Source organism: Trachemys scripta, chromosome 8, assembly GCF_013100865.1.
Source record: "Trachemys scripta elegans isolate TJP31775 chromosome 8, CAS_Tse_1.0, whole genome shotgun sequence".
NCBI classification, from domain to species: Eukaryota; Metazoa; Chordata; order Testudines; family Emydidae; genus Trachemys; species Trachemys scripta.
In genome coordinates this window covers 94,997,935-95,025,931 of record NC_048305.1, presented here as the reverse complement: position 1 = coordinate 95,025,931, position 27,997 = coordinate 94,997,935, and the positions used below count along the sequence as shown (strand labels likewise).

The window sequence follows — 27,997 nt, the reverse complement described above, 5'->3', positions numbered from 1 at the left end:
AGGCCAGCAGCCCTGCCCAGCCCCACACTAGGGATCTATCCCCATGAGGACCATGTGCTGGGACTCGTGGCATGGGGCTCTACATGCCCTGCCATCCCATGTGAACCCCTCTGGGTGTCAATCCAAAGTGCATGCTAGGGTGTACAGGAATATGCATCAGGTCAGGGGAGTCCCTGACATAAGGCTGGGGGAAGAGGGGCATGCAATACATGGGTGAAACAATGGGGGGATAATACAGAGGAACTGGAGTCTGGACATGGGGTGGGGATGGAGACCAGGACACAGACTGGAGTCTGGACAGAAGGGGTAGGAGGATGAGGATATGGGAGCAGATAAGTGGGGGTTAAAAAAAGGGGCAGGGAGCAGATAATGGGAAAGATAGGGTGGGGGATAGGAAACAAGGGGCAGGACACTCAAGAAGGGGGCCAGAGGCATGGGGGGGCAGAACCCTGGGGGATAGGAGGATTGGGGAAGGGGGAAGATGAAGCGGGAGGTAGAGTAAAACACAGGAGAAATGGGGGACAGAAAGGCTAGGGTGGGAGCATTAGGACACATGGGGAGATGAGGGCAGGACCATGGGGTGGGCAAGGGCTGATGGAATTGGAGTGGGGCATAGGGATTGGTGAGGGCCCGAAGGACTAGGCCAGGGGCCAGATGGGGGACAGGAGGTGCCACCTACCTACCCCAGGGATGCCTCATTCTCAGGCTCTTCCAGGGAGAGGCCACTGGCGGCTGGGCCCTCAGGGTGCACACCAGCTGCACGTTGCTGACGTACATAGTTTATTAATGAGCTTTGATCTAGCCCTTTTTCAAAGAGGACTAGATCAAGAAACTGTTAATGCGCGTTAGGGTACATGTGGACAGTTGGTACAAGCCATCACAGGCTAGCATATGTAGATCACACCTCAACTTGCCATGAATCTGCTGCCTTAGGCAACTGACTAATTTGCCTATGCCTAGAGCGGCTCCTGATAGCAGTTAATTCATGCCATTGCTACTTACGTCGTGTCACTGTTTCCATAAGAAACATTAAATACAATTTTAGGTATAAAACTAAAGATGTGCCAGAAATAAAACTACATCTGAATACTCCCAAACTGGGGGATATGAACCGAAATTCACAATTTGTCAATGATCCATAATTTGGATTTATAATGGGCTGATCTAAATACCCTCACTTTCAGGTTGCAGGAAATCAGGATCTGAGTCCAGAAACAGAGTTTCGGGCCTGAGCTCTGGTCTAGCTAAAGACCTTCCTAAAATAAGGCAAGTGAAATTTTCCCAGTAATCTACATTTTCAGAGTAAACTGGACTTTGAAATCTTTCCCTCTTCCATTGTGTAGCAGTAATTTTATCTTGTATGACATCTATGCTAACTTTGTCAATGACGATTATAATTTCCTTATGGTACAATGCTTAATCAAAAGGGAATACCGACAAATGTTCAAAATAGATGTAATCCAATTATACACTATCTCAGTCAAGTTTTTAAGTTAAAAAAACTTCAACCACTTGGACTGTGAACAGAAATTCATATGCCATTAAAAAACAAAACAAAATTAGAACGATTGTCCAAAGTACTACTAACATCTATTTTATACCCTAATCATCATATTGTAACAACATTACAGAATGTTTATTGAAAGACTTCCAGCTCAGTTACTGCTCTCACAATAGGATATAAACTGACTGCACCGATTATAGCACCTTTGAGAAACTAAACATAGCTCACACTGGAAAACCGTCCCTGGGAGGGAAGTGTAGATAAGCTATGGGTGTAGACAATGGCGACAGCAGGAAAGGGAAAACACTAAATCAAACTGACTGCAAACGGCCAATGTACACGTGCTGTGTCTCTCCAAACAAAAATGCTAGAAGTAATAATAAATCTGTCTTAATGCACAGTTTGTAAAGAAATTGCAATTATTATTTTGAAAATTAGAGCCAATAGTAAATGCTGCTTTTATAAATGGTAATCATTTGTGATTTTTCTCTTACTTCTTCCAAAAATCCAAACAACTTGAACAAGGTTAAGTTTTCAGTTTCTCAATTTGTCATATATTCAAATTGAGAAGATGGGTAGCATTTTATAAAGTTTGGCACTTTATGTTTCCTCCCACTGAAGATTCTGCCAAGATTTATAATTTTTATTCTATTCCAGATAAAATGGGGGCAAAAAAGCTGATTTTAATTCCCCGAATTGCTCCTTAATTAGTATGTCTTATCTTGACTTACACTAATAAATGGATTTTCAAACTGGTAGGCGTATGTTTAAAAAAACACTCTTTTTTTAACCCTGCCATTATGTAAAATCCACAAAAATAAAAGACTTTAAAAGAAAATACCAACCTCTTTGTTACAGAGTCATAGAACTCAATTTATTCAGTGAGCACTTTGAGGACCACACTTGCTAAGGTAAGATCTATTGGTTTAAGGTAAAGTCCATTTGCCAACCAAAGTAATTCTTATATCAACCCTTGGTATATGGGCTATTTCCCTGATAGCTAGCACTTGTGGACCTGCTAATTTATTAGGTTTTGCTATGGGCAGAAAGGCTTCTGGATACTAGGAGACATAGCAAGTTTGGACTTGTCAGTGGATTAGGTCCCACCTCCCTCCTTTTAGGGGCATCTGTTTCCTAATGTGATCCAACTTCTGTTGCATCTAGTTCTCAGTCTATCACCTGTAGATCCAGAGTGTTCCAACTTTCTTGGGACGGAAAATATAGAGGCGAAAAGGGTGAAGGAAGACCCTTGTTTGTTTGGGGAAGTCTACACTGGGAGGTATGCAGAGCTCCAAGTCTTAAACCCCCCAAATCCAGTCTATGGAGACCTAGTACACATCACATATACAGTACGAGGTGCATCCAAAGTTTGCCTAACTATGGCACTACGGTCAGCTTACTAGAAGCGCAAGAGTTGTAAGAATGAAACCAAGAGCATGACAGCTGCTCTTAACTCTAATATGGAGGTAGAGGCCACAGAGACTACAAATTCCATGTGTGCTACATCTGCTCTTGACAGAAAAACGATAAGCATTTGGAAAGAGATTGCCTTTGATTGCTGTCCTGTCCATTCCTCCTGCAAGGGGAAAGTGTTCTGTCTCTATAGACTGAAAAGGAAAGGAACACTCAATTCCCAAAAGGGCTTTCAGGAGCAAAGCCTTCCTGAGCTCCTTATGTTCTTTATGTTTGAGACTTTAGCAAATTAATAGAGGCAAGTTCTACCACTAAATAAAGTGTCCTTGTGTGCCTAAATCAGACACAAGTCACCTGGGTCTTCTGGTATATAATGAATTTTAGAGGTAAAGGTAATTTTGGCACAAAGAATTCTAGAGATTTATGTAATAAGCACAGCCATAAATTACAAAACTGATGGCAAGTGTCTCAGTGACAAAGTCTTATTTAAATTTTCCCTTGGATCCAGTTGGATCACCAGATATTGGGACCCATGTAAACTGTGCCTTCGTACTTAAGAGCCATATTGTAAACACAATATTTAGTATTTTCATGGTATTTCTAATCTTCAAAGCAATTACAAATATTAACTAATTATTCTTAATTCATTACGAATATCTTTTATTGAGTAGAACTTCATAAGCTGCAAGAAACTCATAAGCTGCTCTGTTTACTTCTGAAATAATGTATGTACTGTATTAACATCCCTCCCTTTCCTTTCAAATGCTACTAGCTAAGGGCAAAATCTTGATGGGGGCTTGGCCATTGACACCAATGATATCCAGATCTGGCCCTCTGTTTCAAATCCTGGGTCCTATTTAGGAAGATGACCTTTATGATGACCATGAGTTTCTGCCCCATGGTTTAAGGGGGTAAAATTCTGCTCTTTTACCATACAAAGCTCCCATTGGTGCCTTGTGGAAAAGTCATACAGAATGTAATAGGGAATATTTTTTTACAATCACACTATATTCTTTAATAGAGAGTTACATCCCTGCTACAGAAATCTACACAATGGTTCAAAAAGGCAATAAAATAGGACATCACTCTATTAAATTCAACAGGTTTGAGGGTAATTTCTATAGAATCTGATTGGTTTAATCCCCATTAAAATTTACAGAACTTTCCTATAGGATCTGCATAGTTAATGATAGCAATGTTAGTCCTATGTAGCTACAGGAAAAGCACAGTCATGATCTGACTTGTAGGTATCATTAAGAAACATGTCAGAACACAATGGGGATGAGTTCTCCGCTGCTTCACATATAATATGGTATTTACACCAGTGCAAAGTGAGTGCAAAAGACCACCACGTCAGACCTTCTCCCTTCCTTTTGCAAAGGTGTAAGTGAATGAACCATGTGTGAGGCCGTGGAAATCAGGCCTGTGGGCCTCAATAAGATGAATGAAAAAAAAACACTTAAAATCTAGCTACATTTTCTGTGGGATTCCCACAATGTGGAAGTACTTTAATCATGGATAACATCTCTGATTTGTAAAAGCCATCCAATGGACCTAACACACAGCCCTAGCAAAATAAATGTGACCTCCAATGGCATGACAAAAGAATTGTGCCAAACAAGGACAAGATTTTTGCCTCATTTCAATCAGCTGCACATAGTGCCAGACTACAATGAGTGCAGATGCTTTCTAGGATGCTATCTGTCTACTTCTGAATCCAAAGTACAGGAAAAACAAATGTAAGTAGACTAAAGACATGACAGTGCAGTGTAACCCATCAAATGCAAGTAGCATATGGTAAGATACACATTGCTAGAGGTCACCTAGCAACACTGCAAGGAAACATGTACAGTATGACACAAGGCTGATGACATAGGTCACAAAGGAGATGGTATTCACGTGTTGACTGGAAACAAATCACTCTAGTGTGGAGAGGCTGTTACAATAATGGCCTTTTGCTGCAGTGTGAGTCTCACCACTGAAGACACCTGACAGCTACATCTCACCTTCAGTGCTGAAACTATACCGGGTTTAGAGCTTCCATTACACACCAGTATTACCATTAGACCTAAAGGCAGTAAATTCACAGCAAGCACATGCTGTCAATGCATACTGCCCACACTGCACAAAAGTACATCAGTCTATAGCAACCACTGACAGAATCTCTAATCCATAGAATTCCATAGTATGCATCCATTTCTTTCTTTAAAAAAATTCCCATCCACCAAAAATGTTTCATACCCAGTATGTGAGGCAGTTGGGAATCAGGCTCTGAATCTTGATATGGCAGTAAGATGAGTTGTTTGAAAGCCTTCATAAAATTGTAAGCAGATAGTTTAGACACGTTGATGAGAAAAGTAGGTTTTATTGTGACTTGACTGACAGGCTTAGTGAAGGGTATTTACAGTTTGACTCTTGTTACTAAAAACACCATGACAGGTAAAACCTGACATGTATGTATAATGGGAAGACTGTGGAAAATTATGACAAAAGGAGCTCATTAAACAGCTAGTACTTTTAGATTGGCTAATTTCAAATGCTGAGCCACAATTTCTGAGTGGCATACACCAAACTTAAAAAAAACAAACCATTCGGGGAAAGCCTGGTTTGCCTGACGTCCATTCTCAATAGGTTTGTCTGGAGAACGAAGCAGGGAGAGAACAGGGAATACCACAACACACACCACAACACGGGGGCGAGGTCACAGGGGGCTTAGGGAGGAAGTTGAAAGCCGTGAAAGGAATGTTTAAAGAGGTAAGAGATGTCTGGGAATGGGGATCTATCGGGGGGGGGGGGGGGAGCAGGAGCTGCTGGAAAGGGAAAGCAGCAAAGAACTGGAGAGAGAGCACAGGAAACCTAATCCCAGTGCTTTGCATTTATAAAGAAATCTCTGCTCAGGATGTCTGAGAGGGAGACTTGTCTATTGACCATTGCACAGAGCTGGGTACGAGGAGATTTGCATTCGGTTAACAGCAAGGCATTCCTTCTGACTTACTGCGTGAGCTTGGGCAAGTCACCTCACATCTCTGTGCCTTACTTTCATCATCCGTAAATTGGGGATAATGATACTTACCTCACATTCATGCCACAAGACTTAACGTTGTAAAGACACTACACAAGCACAAAGCATTATAATATTCTTGTCTCAAAGCCTATACATACAACCTAATGAATTAAGTTTTATAACACAACTGTGAAGGAGAGTAGATGTCATCACAATCCTCCTATAGATGGGAAGACAGATAATACAGAGGGGGTAAGGGCAATTTTTTTCAAAAATGTCCAAGTGACTTAGCATCCTACGTCCCATTTCCAAAAAAGACTTGGGAGCCAAGTCTCACTGAAAGACAGTGTAGGCTTCTATGTGTAACCTCCTGGGTGTGGTATTCTGTCCCATCTAGTGGTGACAAGAGAGAAAGAGAGATTAATGAGTCTGCTCTACAGCCTTAGCTAACAGGCACATGGCTTTTAGCTCATGCAATAGAGGCTCATGCACTAAGCTCCAGAAGTCCTAAGTTAGATCCCGCCCACCAACGACGGGGGTCTGTCTGTGTTACATAGGTATTGACATCACTTTTGAAAACTGGATTAGGCTTCTAAATCGCTTAGTGTTACCTTAAGTAACTCGAATAAGGTCACACATTGTTCCCTGAGGCAAAGTTGTGAACAAAACTAGGGTTTTGAGTCTCAATCCCCTGTTCCAACAATTGTTGCCTTCCGGATCAATAACCAAATGAGACAAAAATACTTGGATTTGAAAATGGACTCTTGTCTATATTGCCCAGTCCATCCATTTGAGCTCAGGTGAAATCTGCTGCATTTTTATGGAAGACTGTTTATCCAAGAAGAGGGAATTCACAATCCCAAATCGCTAAAGCTCTCCCCTTATTTCAGCCTTTAAGAAATTAATTGAAGCAAGATATACTAATAAAGAAAGTGTCCTTGTATGTCTAAATCAGGGAGAGGTAGCTGGGTAATTTGAGCACAAATTGAATTTTATGTAATAGGGACAGCTATAAATTGACAAAATCATGGCAAGCATCTCAATGACAAAGTGTCTTGCATGCAGAAGGATGAGTAATAAAACCAGATGTGTAGGGAAATATTACACAGATTTTAATAGCTGCTTCGGTTTTTTATTTTATAAACCAAGAGAAAGGTGAAACACAGTCCCGGCTACTTATTTCTTCGTTAATGTCTCCATTTTCTTTTTCTTTTCCATTGTATATTAAAGAGCATACTGACACTGTGTTTTTCAGGTCCAACTATTTTGAATTTTGCTGAGAAGGGGCCAAAATGAAAGTTAATAACAAACTTCATGGAGTTGAGAGCTGCAATATGTCATTATGGGCTGACGTTGGAGCCCAACATCTTAACAAAATCATCCTCTTTGCCAGGGCGGTCTTACTGTACAAGCTTTTGCAAACACTTTAGCGAGAATACTGTACCGTCTTTCATGCTGCATGAACCCTAAGCAGAGTCCAATATGCAAAGTCAGTCTGAAATGTCATCAAGCCCTCTCCCCCATCACAAAAACCCCAAAACATTTTTTTTCTAATTACAGAAAATTCTAACACTGGACTCTGAGGCATTTATAACTATTCCTTGCCCACAACAATCTTAATTAAGTATGCAACAAGAATTGTTTTACTATAATTAGCCTAGCAACAAGAGGATCTCCCATAGCGGATTATTACAAACTATTTAGAGAGGGCTTTTTTTCTTTGTTTGATTGTGTGTGACAACCTAGCTCCCTCCATTCTCTTCGCTTCCCATCTTGCTCTTTGTGCTCAGCCCAAGCTGGACTGTGTACATTTTTGTACTGCACTCTTGCCCCCAGAGCCAGCTCTGTCTTTTTTGCCGCCCCAGGCAAAAAAGCCGCCCGCTGCCGCAGGCCGCTCTCCCCAACCGGCCAGAGTGCCGGGTGGAGGGCGGAGAGCCCGGCCGGGGCTCCGCTCTCCCCGGCGGCGAGCCCGCCGCGGCTCCGCTCTCCCGGCGGCCAGAGCGCCAGGGGGAGGGCAGGGAGCTGGCCGGGGCTCCGCTCTCCCCGGCGGCCAGAGTGCCGGAGGGAGGGCGGCAAGCCCGCCGCGGCTCCGCTCTCCCCCGTGGCCAGAGCGCCGGGGGGAGGGCGGAGTGGCGGCCAGAGTGCCAGGTGGAGGGCGGAGAGCCCACCGCGGTTCAGCTCTTCCCGGTGGCCGGAGCCGGAGCACTGCGCCGCCCCCCTCCAGGTGCCGCCCCAAGCACAAGCTTGGTGGGCTGGTGCCTGGAGCCGGCCCTGCTTGCCCCTGGACATTTTTCCATGCTTACCCGTAGAATCCCTTTCCTGACCTTTCATCTTTGTTCCTCTGCAGATCCTTCCTCAAAACACACTTTCCCCATGAAGCCTACTAGTCTAAATTGCCTCTCAACTTACCTTTATGCGTAAAACACAAAACCAGCCCAAACCTGTGCAACCCTCAAGATGCATGCCTCACTAACCTCAGCCAGTGCATAATGTCATCACTAAAGCCCCTGTCCTTCCACTCCCCTTACTGTTTGTCACTAGCCCTTTTTATATTAGGGTAAAGCTATGGGGTCAATTCTCCACTGCCTTGCACTGTGTGCATCTATGGAGAGTGAAAGCAAAATGGTAACAGTCTGACCGGGTAGCAATTGACACCCACTTCACACAAGTGCAAAAACCCTCACAAGGAACAAGGCAAAGGAGGGTCGACCTAGCAATCTTTATTAGTCTGTAACATGCTATACACTTACTACATGGTGGAAATTACACATAGTAACGGTGGGAGGAAAACCTCCCTGTGCTGATTATGACTTGTAATGACCACGAAAGCAACATGCTAAATACAGCAAAGATCCTGTCAATTGGGAGATTTGTTGAATGAGGTCCCTTTTTCCAGTCACCTGAGTTTGGACTATTTCCTTCTGGAGCTGCTCACTGTTGTTCAGACCTATGGCAATTACCTATATCTCTGCATTGCAATTGTACAGAGGTTACAATATGATGTTACTAAAGAAGCTGGATTTATTAAAAATGATTGCTTTCCTGTGCCACGTGTTAAGTGGGATTTTTATATAGCTTTTTTCAGTTTACAGAACTGTAATTTTTATGCAAGTTCCTGATGTTTGATCACTGTCTAATTTGAAGCTTCTTATGCACTCTTTCCACATCAGCACATTGTATTTGCCAGGGGGTGGTTCTGAGAGGCTGCAGATGTTGCAGCAAACCCCCAAGAATTCTGACTCCTTCTGTCTGTTTCTAATGCTCCTCTTCTCACTTCCAACCCAGCTGGCCCCTACGTTCACAGTTGTCCTTAACTAATTTAATAAACCTTTATACAATGTACAGTTTTATTTTAAGTATGGGGGAAGGAAATACAACCCACACCCACTCAGGGCTTGTCTTCACTACCTGCCTGGATTGGCGGGTAGAAATCGATCTCTCGGGGATCGATTTATTGCGTCTCATTGGGACGCGATAATCAATCCCCGATCGACGCGTGTACTCCACCAGCCCAGGTAGGAGTAAGAGCCGTCGACAGGGGAGCCACGGCGGTCGATTTGCCGCCGTCCTCACAGCAGGGTAAGTCGGATCAGATACGTCGAATTCAGCTACACTATTCCTGTAGCTGAATTTGCAGATCTGAAATTGATCCCCCCCTGTAGTGTAGACGTAGCCTCAGTGTGGTGCTCTGTCCCCCTCTAGTGGGGCTTGGGTCAGATACAGAGATTGATGAGCCTACCAGAACTAGCTCTTTCAGCTCAAGCTGCAGAGGTTTATACATTAAGATCCAGAGGTCAGGTTCAATTCCCATTACTGACATTTACTGAAAGATTTCACATTACAAGTGGTGAGAAGGGGGAGCGTGAATAAAAGAGGTCAGGAAAGAGGAGGTTGTAGGTATCTGAGTGGGATGGACATCAATAAATACGTACATATTAAGGGTCCCTAACTGAATGTTTCAGCCAGGTTCCCCAGTGGGATGGAACCAGTACTAGTATCGCACAACATTGAAAATCATCATGCTCGAAGGAACCATACACTCCAGAGAATTATGAGAGTCAAAGCAGTTGTGCCACATACCACCTCTACTGTGTATAAACAGGGAAGATACTTACACTTACAGGTTGACTTTTTGGCACATCATAAACACCTTCCTTCTTTTGGCTCGTCGGAACCTGTGACAGTAAATCAAACGCACAATCATCATCGAGGTAAGAGTCTGGAAAATTTGAAAGTCGTAGCTGAGTACACTGTATTTTACGAAAGAATTAAATCATTCTATGTGACTGAAATCAAGAATGACCCCTTTTAATATAGGGAATGTCTTTCAGTGGAGATGACCATGAGTGGCAAAACTTGGATCTGGTTTCGAACACCAAAGTGGTCGTTCAGATCTGGGGTTTTCATTCAACTCATTATAGAGTTAAAATTGTGTCTGTGTATGAACTTCCATGAAGTTAAGATGCTTTTGCATCCCTCTTCTACATAAGTGTTTGCTTTTTTCTAGGAGGGGTTGGGGGGAGGGTAAAATGGGAGTCATGTTTGGGCCATGGCTCCATTTTCTCCTCAGATGAGCTCCTTTAATGAAGCTATCAGTTTGGCCAGCAGCAATATTAATTTCCTTGCCTCACCTAATTAATTATTGTTAATCAGAACAAACAACAACTAGTCTTGGAAGGGTTACATTTTTATCAGTAAAGGCTGTTTTCATCATACACACATGACCCAAGGAAAAAATATTTCCATTGATGATTGAAATTTACAAATAGGCAAAGTAAGAAAAATGCTGCTTGAGAACTTGTTGGCATTTGACTTAAGGATATTTACTTTTTATATTTTGACGTGTTGACAATTTGTGTTTTAATGGTGATAAAGTTTTAAGTTTTTGAATCTTCGTGTCTAAAGGTCATTAAATAATTATTGTCCGACCCTCACACAATTTCCTGAAACTGAAAATTTAAATAGAAAAAAATGTTTAAAAACCAACATGGATATTATCTGTCAAAATAAAAAAAAAATAAAAATCAAATTTTGCCAACCCTAGTAAACACGCATATTTCTGGGGTGGGGCTAATCACAGGCCGCTATAGAATGTCTGACCTAGCATTCTGCAACTCTTGATAAGGGGGGAAATGTCCTTTCAGAGTCTGGGGCAGCATCTACAGAAGCATAACAAGGGAATTGAAGTCATCAGCCCCTCTCGTGGGCACAGGCTGTTGTACTTTAGTAAGTTTGGGCCCTACTCTCATCCTAGGCTTGATGGAGTTCACCTACAGTATGAGTGATAAGGGGATCGGGTGCTATCCACTTATAAAGTAAATCCAAGAGAGTTATGATTTTTATGATCAGTTAGGATTTTTTAAATTTGAGATTGTTTTTTCCTGCTAAAAAACATTGAAAGCCTGTTGTAAATGGGAAATACCAAACTTAACAGTGAAACAAATGTCCGGTACATATAATATACCAGAATCACCTTTATATTGACTATCCTAGTTCTTTGGAAGAAGGTTACATTTTAGAAGTTAATGAGCTTTACCAGTTAAACTAATCCTCGCAAATGTAATAAAACATCTTGTAAATCTTTAAATAAATCTATTTTTGTCCATATAAGCATGACAGAGATTATACAGTAGGTCAAGTCCACAATCTTACCATAAATTTATCAGAAGTTACCTATCCAGTGATATATGGCACAACCTCCAAATTAGTCCAAGAGGATGTCAGTCCGAACCATTCACACTTTCACAAGGCTCACATTTTATTATGACAGTCTCATTTTTCAAGGAACACTATGCATTTTAATTAAGAAAATATAGAGGAAATAATCAAAAATACCCAAGAGATTTAAGAGCAAAGTCCCATTGAAACAGAATGGGACATATTCTCCTAAACCTTTCAGGTGCTTTTTATTCCTAATTCAAGAATTCTCCTATTCCTATTTCAAGAATGACCAGTGATAAGAATTTCCCATAGTGCTCTTACAGTGCCCTCTATTCCACTAAAAAAATCCATCACATTAGATGTGTGAAGTTAGTAATAGTGGAAAAATTCAATTTAAGTGAATCAACCGTCTACCCACTGGCAGACTGCTACGTTGCACTGTAAGATCAGGAACCAAGAATTTTTATTTAACAAGTTGCTTGGATTTCTGTTATTCCTTGAGAGAGGTACAAACAGTACCTGAGAAACTGCTGTATCTTTACTAGGATATTTTTCTTTAATGTAAACCAGTGCTGCCCATCACACTCTCTTATTTTCCTTTCTTCTGGAACAAGGTGATTCCATTTAAATACTCCCATCCAGGAATCATTAAGAGTCTTTGACACCTAGCCAGAAGGCTCCTAATCATAATATATTTCAATGAAAAAGAACATGATATAACTTCGTGGCCACATCCTACTGAGTGAGGCACCCCTGGAAGTTAGATGTTTTAGCAAACCACAGCGGAGCCTGCTGCAGGACTGCAGAAGATTAAATCAGATCTTCTTGCTTCCCCCTTTTCTATCTCACATTTGAGAGCGGCATTACCCTACCGTTTAATGAGGTTCACAACCATAGGGTCACATTTAGACTCTTCAGTATCTACCTTATCCCACGTCCAAGCTCTCATTAAGTTTTGTGACTCTTCCCTTCAGAACTTCTCTACAATTCGTCCTCTCCTCTCTCCCTCTACTGCCAAAAGAGTGATCCACACCTTGTTTGTTACCACAAGTACTACTGCCTCCTCCTTTCTGCTCTCCCTTACTCACCTACTCCTCCTAGCCATAACCCTGAAGCTTACAGTCTTTTGCCTTCTATAAAAGTGAAGGCCATGTCTCCTTTGGCATCAAAGTTCAGACTTGCTCTATTCTGATTGAACTGCACTAGCCTACAGCTCAGCTCTCACATATGCCCCACTCATGCAGGAAAATGTTCACTAACCATCTGGAATACAATTTTGATTCAAATATTGACAAAAAATTTTAAAGAGGTTGTTTTCCCTTAGAAAATCTTTTCATGGAAAAATTTTCAAAGAACTCTACTCAAGACTCTGGACCTTTCTTCACACTGCCCCTAATACCTGGAACAATCTCCTCCTCCCTCCTAGTCAGTCTCCCTCTTTTTCTCCTAATCACTCTGAAAATTTATTATACTAAGCATGTTTTCCAACACTAATCTATTCTGGCAGGATCACTTTCCTGCTATCCAAACCCTCTTTCCAATATGAGTATATGAAATAATGACTATCACATGAATCACAACATAACCACTGATCTGAGCTCCTGTAGAGAATATTGCCCATAAATCATCACATTTTCCCTTTCCCCTCCCCTATCACCATATTCTGCTGTATGCCTATTGTTGCTTGGGCCTTGTCTACACTAAAGGGAAAAGCTGATCTAAGCTACGCAATTTGAATTACATGAATAGCATAACTCAAATTCATGCAGCTTAGATCTACTTACCGCGGGGTCCACATTACGTGACATCGATGGGAGACGCTCTCTCGTCGACTCCCCTTACTCTTCTCGAGCAGGTGAAATACAGGAGTTGACGGGAGAGTGATCGGTGGTCGATTTAGCGGGTCTTCACTAGACCCGCTAAATCGACCACCGATGCATCGACCGCCGCAGTGTCAATCCTCCGGTAAGTGTAGATAAGCCCTTACACTGCAGGCTCCTTGGAGTACAGACCTTGCCTTCGCCTTTGGCTGTAAAGTATCATAAAAACCAGTGATACTATATAAATAATGTAAAATTAATTAATAAAGGCCCAGGTCCATAAAAATGGTGGCACTAACATAAAACCAGCTGTCAGGTAAGGAAATGTGATGAAAAGTCCAGTACAGAAAGGACTGCTGCATGTTTGGTGGTCAAATCCCACAGTAATTAGAAATACATGGGTAGATTAGATTAAATACACAGAAAAAGCATGCACATACACACACGCACACATTTTGGGGAAATGAGTCAAAGAAAGAAATGAATAGAAAAACCATGCCTAATAAGAGAAAATGCAACTCAGTGATATTAAATAGTGGAACGTTATCACAATAGTGAGATTTAATGTTTGTTTTTTATTTAACTAACTACCACTCAGGGACCTTTTGTACTTGGGGGAAATGAACTCTTTGTACACCAGCCTTACGTAGGAAAAGCAGGATGGCACCACAAAAAGAAGGTGTGAATAAGACAGACAGGGCCGGCTCCAGGCACCAGCTTGGCAAGCAGGTGCTTGGGGTGTCCTCTAGGGAGAGGGGCGGCACTTCCACCTATTCGGTGGCAATTTGGCGGACGGTCCCTCACTCCCGCTCGGAACAAAGGACCTTCCGCCGAATTGCCGCCGCAGATTGCGATTGTGGCTTTTTTTTTTTTTGGCTGCTTGGGGCAGCCAAAACCCTGGAGCCGGCCCTGAAGACAGAACACGATGTGTGAGATGGAAGACACTTGTTCCTGTGGAGCCAGTCACAACAGAAAGAAACTGCCTTGAGTCAAAATATCGCTGTGGCCTGTCTGTCTTGTACACTGCTTATTACAGGTAATGAGGATGTGTAATTTCAGAGTGCTTAGGTTACAGGTCAATGAGGAGCTTGCAAGTTTCCCATAGTTAAGTATGGACAGAAACAGTAACTTGTAGGAGACAGAAAGAATTAGATAACAAGGAAGAATCTAGTTCAGAGGAATCTTACTAATGATACTAAACTGACTGGTTCTGAGTTAGTCAAGACCTGTAAAAGAAACAGCCTTTTCAATGATGTAAGTGTAATAGGAAGGTTGTGAGCACCTAGATTTACAGCAGCTAGGGAAATCATAAATTACATTGAGACTAGAGTCCCATGGGAAACTCTACTGTGGTGATACTTCAGTGTTTGTTTGTCAATTGCAATAGATAACTAACTAAGATTTGTGGTTAGCTAATTTCAGTGTTTACCATATTCAATGTATTGCCTATAGTAAATGTAGAGAAGTACAAGGGACCACAGGCAAAACTGGCATGATTTTCATTGCCACCACTTAGAAAAGAAACCTTTCACCATGTCCAGGGTCCATCAAATGAAGCCTTGAACAATTCACTGGTGATTCAGAGGGCAGAGGCAGCACTTCCAGAACAGTACAGATCTCCTCTGTTGTCTACCATCCTTTCTTTCCATTTTAGCAAAACCTTGGAAACGCTATTGTTATTCATTCACATTCGCTAGGTCCCTCAAAACAAATGGTTTTGATTGAGTCTGGTCTGGCTTCCATCGCTCCCGGAAAAGCAACTGCCCTTTGTATGAACGGGCTCCTCTCTCTCATTCTTCTCAACCTCAGTCCCTTGTCTGATACATTGACCATGACTCCCCTCTTAGCCACCTATAACACTTCTTAGAGATCCCCTTCACCTTCCTTCCCTGGCGTCACAGATACTTCTTCAATAGCTCTGCATTTTGGTCACCACCAGTTAAAATATCTTAAGCTGATTGCATGCATTTGATATGAAAATTATGGGGCGAGCAGGAGTATGACACTTAGAGAGAGAATTTTAAATAAGGTCACTTTTCAGACAGCAACTACACTTCAAACCATGTATCCTAGCTCAGCAGTTCTCAACCGGAGGTCCAGGGCCCCCGAGGGGATGTGAGCAGATTTCAGGAGTCTGCCAAAATAAATGAGAAAGCCGAAGCCTGAGCCCCATCACCCGGGGCTGAAGCCGAAGCCCGAGCAACTTAGCTTTGTGGCATGGGGCCAATGGCAATTGCCCTGCTTGCTATCCCCTAACACCGGCCCTGGCTTTTAATCTGCTGGATATGCAGAAAAGCAGTTCTTGTGGCACAGGTGAGCCGAAGCTATAGCATGTTGGGGGGCCCTCAGAAAGAAAAAGGTTGAGGACCCCTGTCCTAGCTTATCTCCAAACTTAACACACTGTGTGTGCAGGAAAATACATTCACCCCTAGTGGCTTTAACGCACTGGCTACATAGCATATTTTAGTTAGTGATGGGAGAACAACACAGCTTTGTAGGCTTAAATGTACATATGAACTTAATGAGCTAATGATCAAATAACAGAATGCCCTAAATCCCACTCATTTACTTATGTTCCACCTTCTTACTCCTCTCTCTTCTGGCCTAAATCCCATTCTGTCCCTTTGTTTTTCTACTCTTTTCTTCATTCTTTCTTTCATTACCGTCTTTTCTAAATTTCCCTCCCGTCCTCCTCCATTCCATCCCAACTTGTCTGTTTTTAAAGGTCTGTGTTACAACCAGATTAACCTAAACTACATCCCAACAAAATGCTGGGGCCCTTTATAACCCTCCACCCTATGAAGGATTTATTGAAATCTTGATTTTCCTGTTGTAATTTCTTTTAACAGAACAGAGATCTCTCTGTCTTCAGATTTGCTCTTGTTTGTGATTTAAACTGAATTAAATAATCTTTTGATAAGTCCTGCACTGACCCCTGGAGGATGGACTGAATGACAAAAGGGGTATTTTACATTACCATCGATGGGAGATTTGTCAGAGTACAGAATGCAGGACGTGGGGTGTGTGTGTGTGTGTGTGTGTGTGTTGTAAAACTGGATGCAGTTATAAAAAATGTTGCAGATTAAAAGGAAAGAAAGGAATCCACTATTTGTCATACTATACAGAGTACACAATGTTTATGACCCTACATCAGTTACCAAAGATGAAGTGGATACATTCTGAAAGGGCTGAAAAGAAAAACAAATAAATAAGGAAAGCATACTGAGACTTTGAAAATTATTTATGTAACTTGAATGAAGATGAAATGTCACGATGAATGAAAACTAAGTGAACTTCAGTCTATGAAATGTGCTTTGCTAAATGTTTGCATTGGGTGCAGAAGTAACACAAATGTAGCCATTTTATACCTGATATATGTTTTCTTCTGTTTCAGGCTCACGGATTGGCTCATGTCCAGCCTCAAACACAATGTACTATTACATCAGCCGCCAAAGAGGAAAGGTCAAAGATGAAACAGAAGTGGAAAAAAGGCAATTTGGAATTCCAGATTAAAAAAAACCCTAAACATAGGCAGGTATTAAGGAAACAGGTTCAAAGCATAGGTTGGCACAAGGATAATCAGTTTGCTGGAAAACACAGAGTTATATTGTTTTCTTTTTAATGAAAGAGCAATAAAACAGACCTGGCTCTTCTTTAATGATCATTAGATCAACTTCCTGCTGCTCTCTCACTAGGGATACATTCTGAAGCCCATTTCTGCTCTCATTGAAGTCAATGGGAATTTTGACATGGACTTCAATGGAAGCAGGAACAGGCCTCTGGGCTGAATAATCATCATCCCCCTCCCCCAACTCCCCAAATTTATTAGTAGTGAATAAGAAAGCTAAACCAAAACTCAGAGAACAGTTTGGTGCTTATGTAACAAGTTTCATAGTAATAGTTTGCTACTTTGCTTTACTTTTTTTAGGTTATGGCTTTACAATCCTTACTGGTTAGGGTTATCAAAATAAAACTTTTAGCCAAGTTTTTCAAAAGCGAATAATGATTAAGGGTGTCTCCATTTTGGATGCCTCCTATGGGGCATGTCAAAGGGGCCTGATTTTCACTAAATAGTTACTCTCCAGAAACCAGGCTCCTTTCAGGTGTATTAAGCTGGCATGCAAAAATAGAGGCACCTGACGTCTCTAATTACTTTTGAAAATCTTAGTCTCAAATGAAGTAGCATTTTATTAGGATCCTACATTTCCAGCAAAATGTTAGAGTGAGTATGCACAACAGCTTATTTAATAAGACCCAAACTGCCAACATACCAAATCAGCTGGTTACAGTAGTCAATTCCAGTTTTTCCCCTGGTACCAGTAGTGATGCTCTGGGAGAAATTCTGGCCCCAGTGAAGTCAATGGCAAAACTCCCACTGACTTCCATGGGGCCAGGATTTCACCCTCATTGTTGTTTTCAAAATAGTTTCTGTTTTTGTTACGTTTCCCCACAAAGATGTGTCATTATTTTTGGAGCGAAAACTTTCACTTCAGTTTCTAAAAGATATTCTAAGCAAATATTTAAGGTTTCCATCCTATATTGTAATATTACATATTAGTATTATTATCTAGAACTTAGTAAATATTCTGCTTTATGTTGAGATTGTTTTCCCTCTACTTAAAATGTATCTCAGTAAACTTTAGCAGTACTTTGTTTCAAGACTAGCCTGTGTCTGAAAATAGGATAATGTATATCTAACTATTTCTGAAACCTAATCTGTACAGCTTCAGAAATTACCTGGTACACAGGATCTTCTACATCTTCTTCCAAAATTGTCTACAGCAAGGAGGACAGGCGGTAAAAGCAAAGAACATAAACAGCAGAGAAACAAGACTGTATTCGGAAATTAAAGGACAGCAAAGAAATGAGCTCATTGTACGTTAAAAATAGATATTTCTTTTTGAGTTTACAGATAACTGTTGTGTTATTGCACAAGGTAACTTTTAATCAAAGCTGCACCTTGTCTGACTTTATTTAAGACGACACATTCTGAAGCAAAATTCGAACTGTGCTACAGTTACCAAACACTCTTAAAACAGATCTACCCAACGTGCTGGCTTCCACTAAAAGTTGTCTCTCTAATTCAAAGGAACACTCTCTATACGAAATGAGTACATCATTTCATGTTTCTAAGATTTTCATCTTACCCAGTGTTACAATTTCCATCATGGTTTAAGCCTACTTAAATTTCCATAAGTCCCTGGAAATTTCCATTACATGCATCCGACGAAGTGGGCATTCACCCACGAAAGCTTATGCTCCAGTACATCTGTTAGTCTTAAAGATGCCACAGGACTCTCTGTTGCTTTTTACAGATCCAGATTAACATGGCTACCCCCCTGATACTTACGCCTACTTTGGCAAAGTAAGAGCTGTTACCTTTCTATTTGTCCGTGTGGAGCATGATCCTGAAACCCCTACCCCTATCCTCTGACTGGCTAGAAGCTAAGCACACCCAGATACCTGGTATACTGCTTGTTCGCACTGCTTGTCCTTTTGTGCCTTTTTTTCCATTTCTTCCCTTTGTTTCAATTCATAAATGAGCTGAAACAGGTCTCGCAAGTCCAGAATTACAGGCTCAGCCTATTGAAGCAAAAACAGTAAGTAGGTTTTAATAAAGGAAAGAAGACTTTTCCCCCCGGTCCTGTTGGTAGAACAGTGATATCTACCTTTCAAGAGAAGGAACTTCACACTGAATTAATTTCTACCTTGTTTATATCAGTTTAGAAAATTGCATCTAGGCTAAGGTTCATTTCTATAAAACTAATTATATTTGCAGATTAATGATAATTATACTTATGAGTATTGAAAGTATTGCTTATATTTATTAGTGGTTTCTAATACAATGAAATTAGGGCAGTTTTTATGCAAAGTAGCTATTTGTTTTCTATCGTTTTCTGTTTAAATGAGTCTACGAACATATGTAAACATATTTGTATTCCGTCGATGTATCTAGTTTAATTAGAAAGGAAAATAATTACTAATTAGAAGGAATACATCAAGAAAAATTAAGAAGGGTGAAATACATTCCCTTTTTCTCAGACTGGGTATAGCTAATCCACCATCTAAGAACTTCTATGCAGACACATCTGACAGCACGTATATTGAGCAAACAAGCTAGCATGCCCTTTTGAATAGCAACATTAAAGACATAACTTTCAAATTGAGTTAAACTATAGAAAATGACAAAGATTTGATACTTACTGCCTGGGCTGTTTTTATTGCCACAAATCTATGATTTCCTTCCTTTCCACACACATATCCAAAGGCTCGGTGGTCTGTGATATCCTTTGCAATGTACGAAATTTCATGAACTGCATGATGGTGCTGTAGTAGCTATTAAAAAAGCAAACCAAAACATCTATAAAAACATTCCATTCAAGCTATAATTTAATTCTCAAGACATACATTTTACCTGGGTCTTCGTATGTCTACCAAATTTTAAAAAGCCATTGCATCAAAATGAATAGCAATGTTTGGACAGTGCAATCAGGCGATCTCTAAACAAGTGTTTTGACCAATTTAAGCACTGTATTCATGTTTTGCATAAACGTTTCTTCCAATACCTTATGGTGCGAGATAATTCAATAAAGTATTCTAGGCACCTTAGCAATTAATTTGATGTCTAAAATGTATAAAATAACAAGAAGCACCTATCTGATTATCAGGATTCTAGCTCCAAGCCTCTTACTGGATCCATGTGGGACGACTTCTATGGCAGCACAGAGCCCCACTGACCGCAGGCCTGGGGCCTAAGACTTGATCTTACTCCCTATGGAATCAATGGCAAAATTCCCATTGCCCACAATGGGATAAGGATCCAACTACAAATTGTATTTTTAGAATTGCATTTAGGGCAACATCAGAGCAGCAAAATTTTACTTTTCTCGAAAACTCGTAAATTTTCCCCCCTTCTTGGTTTGAAAAGGGATTGGTTTTTAGCTGACAATGGCCCATTTTTGTCTGAAAAATTTGCAAATTTTGTTGCAAAACTGTGTGTGAAAGGCCTGTTTTTGATGTCACAAGAAAATGTGAAAGCACCCAAATGCATGGCTTTTCATTTTAATTGTGAACATTTCCATACAGCTGTATTTAATGCAGTAAACAAAACTAGCATCCACTTTCAAAGTCCTTGTGAAATAAAAAGGCTTTAAAGCCTTCTATAAAAGGGTATGAGACCCCATAGTCTACCTCAGGTCCAGAGACAATATAGGAGCTACAGAGGCAAATATATAAGCAACAGTCCCTTTGTCCATGCAAGCGCCAAGCCCATCTTTTGGACCACATAGAGAGGGATGCCATGGAGGAGCTAAAAGTACAGAAGAGTAGCACAAGTGATGACCCCTTAAGCGTAACGAAGGGAAAGCCAAGGTTTGCACCAACTGAATCAACCCCTCTACTACATCCCTGTCTACACCAATTATTGAGTCCGGGCTACCCTGAGTGCAGACGATAACTTTATAGGTCTGAATTTCTTACTTCGTCTGAATTTCTTACTTCCTACATGTCTCTTGCTCTTCACAGTCTAAAAAGAATACCATTCTCAAGTGCAGACAAAACCTCAGAAAGGGCACTACTAGAGGATCACATTCCTGTCCTTTTTGAGAAAAACACATATGGACAATCAGCATAGTACCCTGAGCTCTAAACCATCGGTTATTTTTACATTTTTTTAAATGTGTGAAAACAGAGCGAGAGAGTGTGTGTGTGAGTGTGAGAGAGAGAGAGAGGGGTGTGTGTGCCCGTGATGAGACTGCTGTAGAAATGGGGGATGAAATGAAAATGGAAATGTAACACAAAGATGAGAGATGACTGCTTATAAGACAAAAGATTGGATATTTTTTCATTTTGTTAGTAAGTGTCACACAACTTTTGGGGTTCAAGATGGCTCATGTTCAGGCTAACGGGTGTACTGCCACTGACTGCAATTTGAACAGGGCTGGGTTTTAGATGGCTATTGTTCATGAGAGATGTCGCTTTCCCAATGTGTTAATGATGTAAAATTGATGATGAGATCGCATTTATATAATATAGGGACATTGATTTATTGGTTTATTCTCAGCTCAAGTTGCATGCTCTCTGTAATAGTGAAATTAAATGTTCCCCTTTCTTTAAATGGTGTATATTATAGAGAATGTTATCTCAGGCTCCTGTTAAATAAAAGTTTTTTATTGATTGCCATGCAGCATTTTGCACTGAAATTAAACTCCTTCCTGGTAGAATTAGATTTGACGATTATTCTGAGGTGGAAAAATATCATCTACAATGCAAGACACCAGATGGAGACATTTTAATTTATTTGGGAACCCTCATTAATGGTTCTAAAATCATTACATTTGTAATTGCTGATGATACCATTTGCAAGGCAATATTGAGCATCAAAATAAGTAAAGGTGTCTGCGGCATTATCTTTTTGCATATTTTACTTTATGGAGTGTTTAGAAAGATTGCTCTCAAGAAGTTTTCATTAGTCAGAGAGAGATTCTGAGCACACGTGTCATAATTTTCTCCAGCCTTGGACCACATACATAAAATGAAATATTGTCCATACAGTTGTACTGAAATGCAGATGTACATAATCACTTGAAATTATTCTTTTGCAGACCTAGGTGAGTCTAGGAGTTGCTTGATATATATTTTTTTAATTTTCAACTAACTTAATCTAAAGTTTTGACTTAATAAGTATGTGCCTGATTCTTCTCTACCATACACTTACACTGCTGTAGTAAATTGGAAGTAACCCCATTGCAGTCAATGGAGTAAAATCTGTGTAAAACTGGAGATCAGAATCATGTCCTGTAGCTAATCAGATATGGTAGCATTTAACCCCCACTTTGCACTGGTGTAAACGTGTGAAGTGAGGGAGAATATGGCCAGATGTCTCTCCCTTCTCAAGCAGAAATTAGAAATGGCCAGCTAAACAAAAGAACAGTCTACAAATACACAATCTTTATAGATTGTGATTAATTTATGAGAATCCACCATATGCTAATTTAATCTGGCCTTTAAAATATGGCTGATCAGTGCAAATGCCTTCTTTATCCAATCAGTTTTACAACACTGCTTGCATTCAGTTACTACTCTTAAAACACTGTTCCATAGCCCCAAATGGAAATGAAACAAAACTGTTGTTCTACATTCAAGTACACATTCTAATTTTCTCTCTCTCTCCTTCTCTTTTATCCTCAGGACTTTTATTATGACATAATCTTGCCTCTAGAGGAAGATGGGCATATGAAATAAGTATTTCATAACCCACTCAAGGTGTGTTCATGAGACCCCCTTTTGTTATTCTCCCTGATACATTCCTTCAGCTATTATTTGACAATTTTACAATATCTTTGCTGAGTGCTTCTATGAGCCATTTACCAATTTATAAATGAAGTATCAAATTGTTTGGAGGGCTGCAGTATGACAGAACAAATTACAGCGACGGCTTAATTTGTATTATGGTTCAATACAGTCAATTAAATACTGCATAGATTAGAAAGTAATTTGCTTTACCATTTAAGCTTTAGTTGTTTAAAAAAAAATCCATTAAACATATCGTCCATATTATTGTTCGAGTCTGTATGCAACACTATCCGCAGTACAAAATATACAGGATTCAAAAATATGATAAAAGCATGAATAAGCTGTGACACACAGGATAACAAAGAGTGGTATACACGACTGCTCAGTACTATAACTGTTCACAGTACTTGCTGTCTTGCGAGGCTAAGGGGAATGGGACCTCATTCGTAGAGCTCTTTTGTTTTACTTACATTTTTGGATGGATTTTTTGAATTTGAAGTTTAGGAGATAAAGTGGCAAATAATACTTTAAAAAGCCAGAGCGCTCAGTCACTGCCATCATACAAAGCAGGCCTAACCCTGATCTATGCACAAAGATCAAGTAAACAGGCTTTGCGCAGGGGGTCTCTGAAAAGGTGGAGTGGTGGGCGGAATCCTCACAAACTATGGTGTAGCAATGGGCCTGTTTTGTCTTTGCTACTGCAATTTAAGGGTTGCTGTAACGTCCACTGACCCTGCGCTCCCCTTCCACAGGCACTTTTGGCCTCTGTACCTACCTAGTCATTATTTTCTCTCCTTTTTCCAGGCTGTCCTCTGCTTCTGCTGCTCTCCCATGTTGCCCCCTCCCCCCATTGAATTGATTGAGCTACCTCAGAGATCAGTAGCATTTCTAATTTCCCTCAGGCTGCTTAGAGCCTGTCATAAATTTGTTCACCCTTGATCCTCATCTTGCCCCTTGGATTTCCATGCTCTGGCCTCCAGTTCTCCTGAATCAATTAAGCACTTAGAGAGGCCAGCAATCATGTCAAATATGAGAGTTAGGTGGTGTTACAAAGTCACGGCCATACTATCACTATTCCCTTTTTAATGAGGCAGCCTATTTATTGAGGCCCGGGGCACAGTAGTAAGACCCCCAGTGAGAATTATCCTGCAGGGAAAGCAGCAAAGCATCTTGTAAATGGTGCTCAGTCAATAGCAGAAATCACAAATAAAACAATGTTATATTTATATGGACAAGCTCCACAGGGATTTCATATAAAGAACCTTTCATATTAATTAATTTACCCCATGAGCCTGCTTTCAGATCAGTGGTATCAACTGACTCAAATTTATGTGCCACTACTGCCACCATTAGCTTTGTGAGAGGAGTGACAGACCTTGTCCACCCATTCTCTATATTTCTATTCCTGTTTGATATCTGTCAAGAGCATTTCCTACTCTATTTGAGCCAACAATCTTTTAAGGCTTTGCAAGAACTACTTCTGCATGCTGGGTGAAATTCACTTGTGCACGGAAGACAGATATAATGAGATCCCCTGCACCACTTAGGCTTTATTATAGTTTTCTGTTTATAGTTATCTAGCTATACATTCTAATTACAACATATATACAATATTAAAAAGTACTTTAAGGGCCATAGTTTCAGAAATGCTCGGAACCTGCAGCTGCCATAAATTTTGACTCAAGTTGTGAGTGCTTAGCACTTCAGAAAATCTGGCCATAAATGTCTAGAGCGCTTACTAAATAAGAATCCCAGAATTTGAACTCATGGAGTAAAATTATTGTATCACCTTAGTAACAGGCTTGGTGAGCTGGAAACGTTTTACCACAATTTACAGCAACATGTTAAATTACACAATGTGGGACTGCAGTGATTCTGAGATTAGGTCTTGTCTCCATTGAAGACAAGGGAGGTACAGAAGTTTGGCTAGTTTCTCTTTTAGATGTGAGACTTTGTTACAAATATTCATGCTGCTTGGTGTGCACACACACACACACAATCATTTTCCCTAAACACTTTTCATTTCTGTCTTCCTAGCAGTCAGTCTAATGAGACACCTTTTGGATTTGCAGGGTTAAATGGAACAGTAGTTCAAAACATCTGTTTCTAGTGTAGGATGGGTTAGTGGCTTAAGCAGCAGATTTGAAACACCTAGATTCTCTAGAATTGCAGGTTCAATTATTAGCCAGGTGAGTCTAGCTTTACACCTTTCAGTGATGGAGAGACTGCATTTCATGCAGTTTATTGTATGTAGGTACTTTCTGTAGGTTCTCTATGGACATTTCAGATCCCATTGGTAGGGATTTTCTCTGGTGACCTCCATTAGGACCAGAGGGCTGTGAAGATGATGTCCACCTTTTGCTTACCTTCCACCCTAGGGGTGCCTGCATTTCAGTGGTACTATATGTATACGGTTTCGGGAAAAAATATAACAGCTTCTATATCAGAGCTTAAATGTTGGTGAAATGGAAAAGAAATCTGCAAATCAGTTTGCAGCTTGAACTTTTCAGTGTTGATTTTCTAGAATTTAGCATGTGGGGTGGCAGATGGAGTGGCAAAGAATTTGCCTATGGAACTATGTGGTGAGTGAGCAGATGGGGGAAAATGCACCGAGCACCGGCTGCAGAAATTCTCAATTTAATATGAAGTAGTAAAGAGGATTCAGCTTGGTGCATTTCAGAGCTGTAGTTAAACAGTTTAAAAATCATTGACTACAGCACAAAGCAAACATGAGCAGAGGTAGTGCCAGAGTTCCTTCACTGGGAGAGCCAACTGCTTTGTGCCTCCTGCACTGGATTCATCCTTGGCATTTCTCTCTCCATCTCTTTCTGATAGTTTACTGGCGCACTCAGTTCAATTCAAGAACACTCTGGCAACATTTGTTATGTCAACAAAAGTGTAAAAGCAGAGATAGAATCATCTGGTCTCTGACAGAGGTCGCTACAGTCTAAACAGGGAAGGCGTCACAGTGTATTTGGAATATTATTCTCTATGTGAATTTACCGTTGCTGTTGATTTTTGAATTGGTGGCAAGTTGCTCTTCTCCTTTCTCCTAGGGTTAGGCACAGTTTTTTGCTCATATTTTCTTTTGATTAAATGTCTCTTATAATTTCTGCTAATTTTTCTAATAGTTATACAAAAGTTTCCTAGATTGTGTTTGAAGCCCAAGTAGGAAAGGGTGTAAGTAAACAGAACACTCAAAACACATTTTTTCCAGATGTAAAAAATTTGGTTAGTTACACTTAAGCTTTAAGCAAACCTGAAAAATAAACTTTGATTAAATTTCCAACTTTTATGATCTGGGAGGTGTTCCCCCAAATCTTCAAAGTAACAAAGTCAGTTATTTATTTGGAATATTACCAGCAACACATTACAACTCACAAAAGGAAAGGCCTAGAGAATGTGGCTAAACAAAATATGAGATGTGGGACAGATCAGAGATTAAATTAAACTGCTTTAATCTCACCATGAGGAGCATAATTGTAACACATGAGAAGCAAACAATAAGCACAAATTGCCATATATCTAGGAAAATGTCAGTCTCTTATTTATATACTGAATAAAAAACTCCTGAATACCTATGCAAGTATAATAATTCTCCCCAATTCTGCTATATGTTGTGAATATATATATGTGTGTGTGTGTGTGTAACAGTGGTGCACTATAAAACTGTGCATATATTTGTAATTAAAAATGTAGCACTAGGTACTTGTGGTCTCATTGTTTCATACTCTGCACTTATAGTATATCTTCTATTTGATGCTCTCAACAGGTGGTGAAACTAAGGCATAAAGAGATTACATGCCTTGTCTAAGGCCACACAAGAAATCGGGGGCAGAGCCAGAATTAGAACCCAGTCCTCCTGTCACCCAGCCCTCTGCCTTAACCACAATTCCATGCCATCCTTCCTATATGAGATCACATCCCAACTGTTCAGCTATGTGTATTTTGCCATTTATATGCTGTAATACTGGTCAATGCAATGGATACCTGTAATGAGCCCCATAAAACACAAATACACAGTACTAAATAAAATAAAAAGCACATTTCATTAGGTACGATTATCTAGCCCTTTGATGTGGTAATATTAAAAATCACTAGGCGAATACAAATAACTGTGTGTGTGGAACCTTGATTGTGAATGAGGTGAGATATAGTTCACGGTTAGCAAATGATCCACATATTAAACTTCTATTGACATTTTTTTGGACAAGGTATCTTTTCAATTCAACCTTCTGAAAGAAGCATCTCATATTTCAACAGTCAAATAAGCAAACCCAAATGGGCGCCTCTCTTGTGGTCCTGATATAATGTGCTGTGTTCCACATCCTGGCTGAGACACCACGGATTACACAGCTCAGAAACAAATAAAAGAGTACAAAATTGAACCTGGTAGCACAGAGCAAGAAAAGTGAACAAAGAGCAACATGACAATTTGCAGTTTGATTGCAGCATGTACCGCAGAATGGGCTTGGAAGCAGGAGTTTTGAGCATGAATATGATTGAACCCTCTCACTGAAAGAGACTGTCTGTTCTGCCGAACATTTGCAAAGCTCTATGTGGCTGAAAATGAATAGTCCGCCATTGAAGCTGTTTGACCCTAAGCCATTCATTCAGTCTTAGCGGACAATAGGTAACAGAATAGCTCCCTTGTGGAAAACAAGCATAGGAAAAAAAAGGAAGTTGTAACCTTTGGAATGTTCTCCAAGCATGAATGGAGTTCTCTTCAGATGGCTGGCCTTTAAAACATGGCTTCACAATGAAAGGAAAATAAATCTGTCTAATCCCTGAGCCTCTTTAGTAAGGACAGATTTTACCCACAATAACTTGAGGAAAGGCTTTTGTAAATCCTTGTAAAAGGAATTTCAGTGGCTATTCTTCATAAACACAAAAATCATACCCGATAGTGCACACTTTCAAATTATACATACATTAAAGGATTGTATCTGTACCATAAATGAGCATGTAAAAGTATTTGGCATCATTAAAAAATTATCAGCTGTCACAATGGGCTCAACCCTGCAAGCTGATAACCCTGACCCAGCAAAGCACTTCAGCACCTGCTTAAATTTAAGCATGTGAGTAGCCCCAGCAAAGTCAGTCTCTTTTTCCAGATGGCAAGCACCAAAATGCTACATTACTTGTCCAAGCTCACACCGAAAGTCTGTGGTAGAGTCAAGAGGAGAATCAAAAGTCAGTGGACCTAATCACCTGTTTAAAGCATGTCCTTCACGTGTTGCTGGATTGAACCCAACATGTACATTCACAGTGGCTTAATGTCTTGAATTAATCCTCTCTTGA

General features: G+C 40.4%; 1 protein-coding gene across 8 annotated transcripts in view; it reads right to left on the bottom strand.

Annotated features, from left to right (window-relative positions):
- Positions 1-27,997, bottom strand: part of DAB1 (DAB adaptor protein 1) — a 706,595-nt gene that overhangs the window by 39,759 nt on the left and 638,839 nt on the right. For all 8 annotated transcript variants that reach the window (XM_034779101.1, XM_034779102.1, XM_034779096.1 and 5 more), the window contains 5 exons: positions 19,607-19,738; positions 18,866-18,985; positions 18,140-18,178; positions 16,771-16,836; positions 10,037-10,096 (listed from right to left, as the gene is read on the bottom strand). In XM_034779101.1, coding sequence (XP_034634992.1) covers positions 10,037-10,096; positions 16,771-16,836; positions 18,140-18,178; positions 18,866-18,985; positions 19,607-19,738 — 417 coding nt within the window. The remainder of the gene's footprint in view (positions 1-10,036; positions 10,097-16,770; positions 16,837-18,139; positions 18,179-18,865; positions 18,986-19,606; positions 19,739-27,997) is intronic.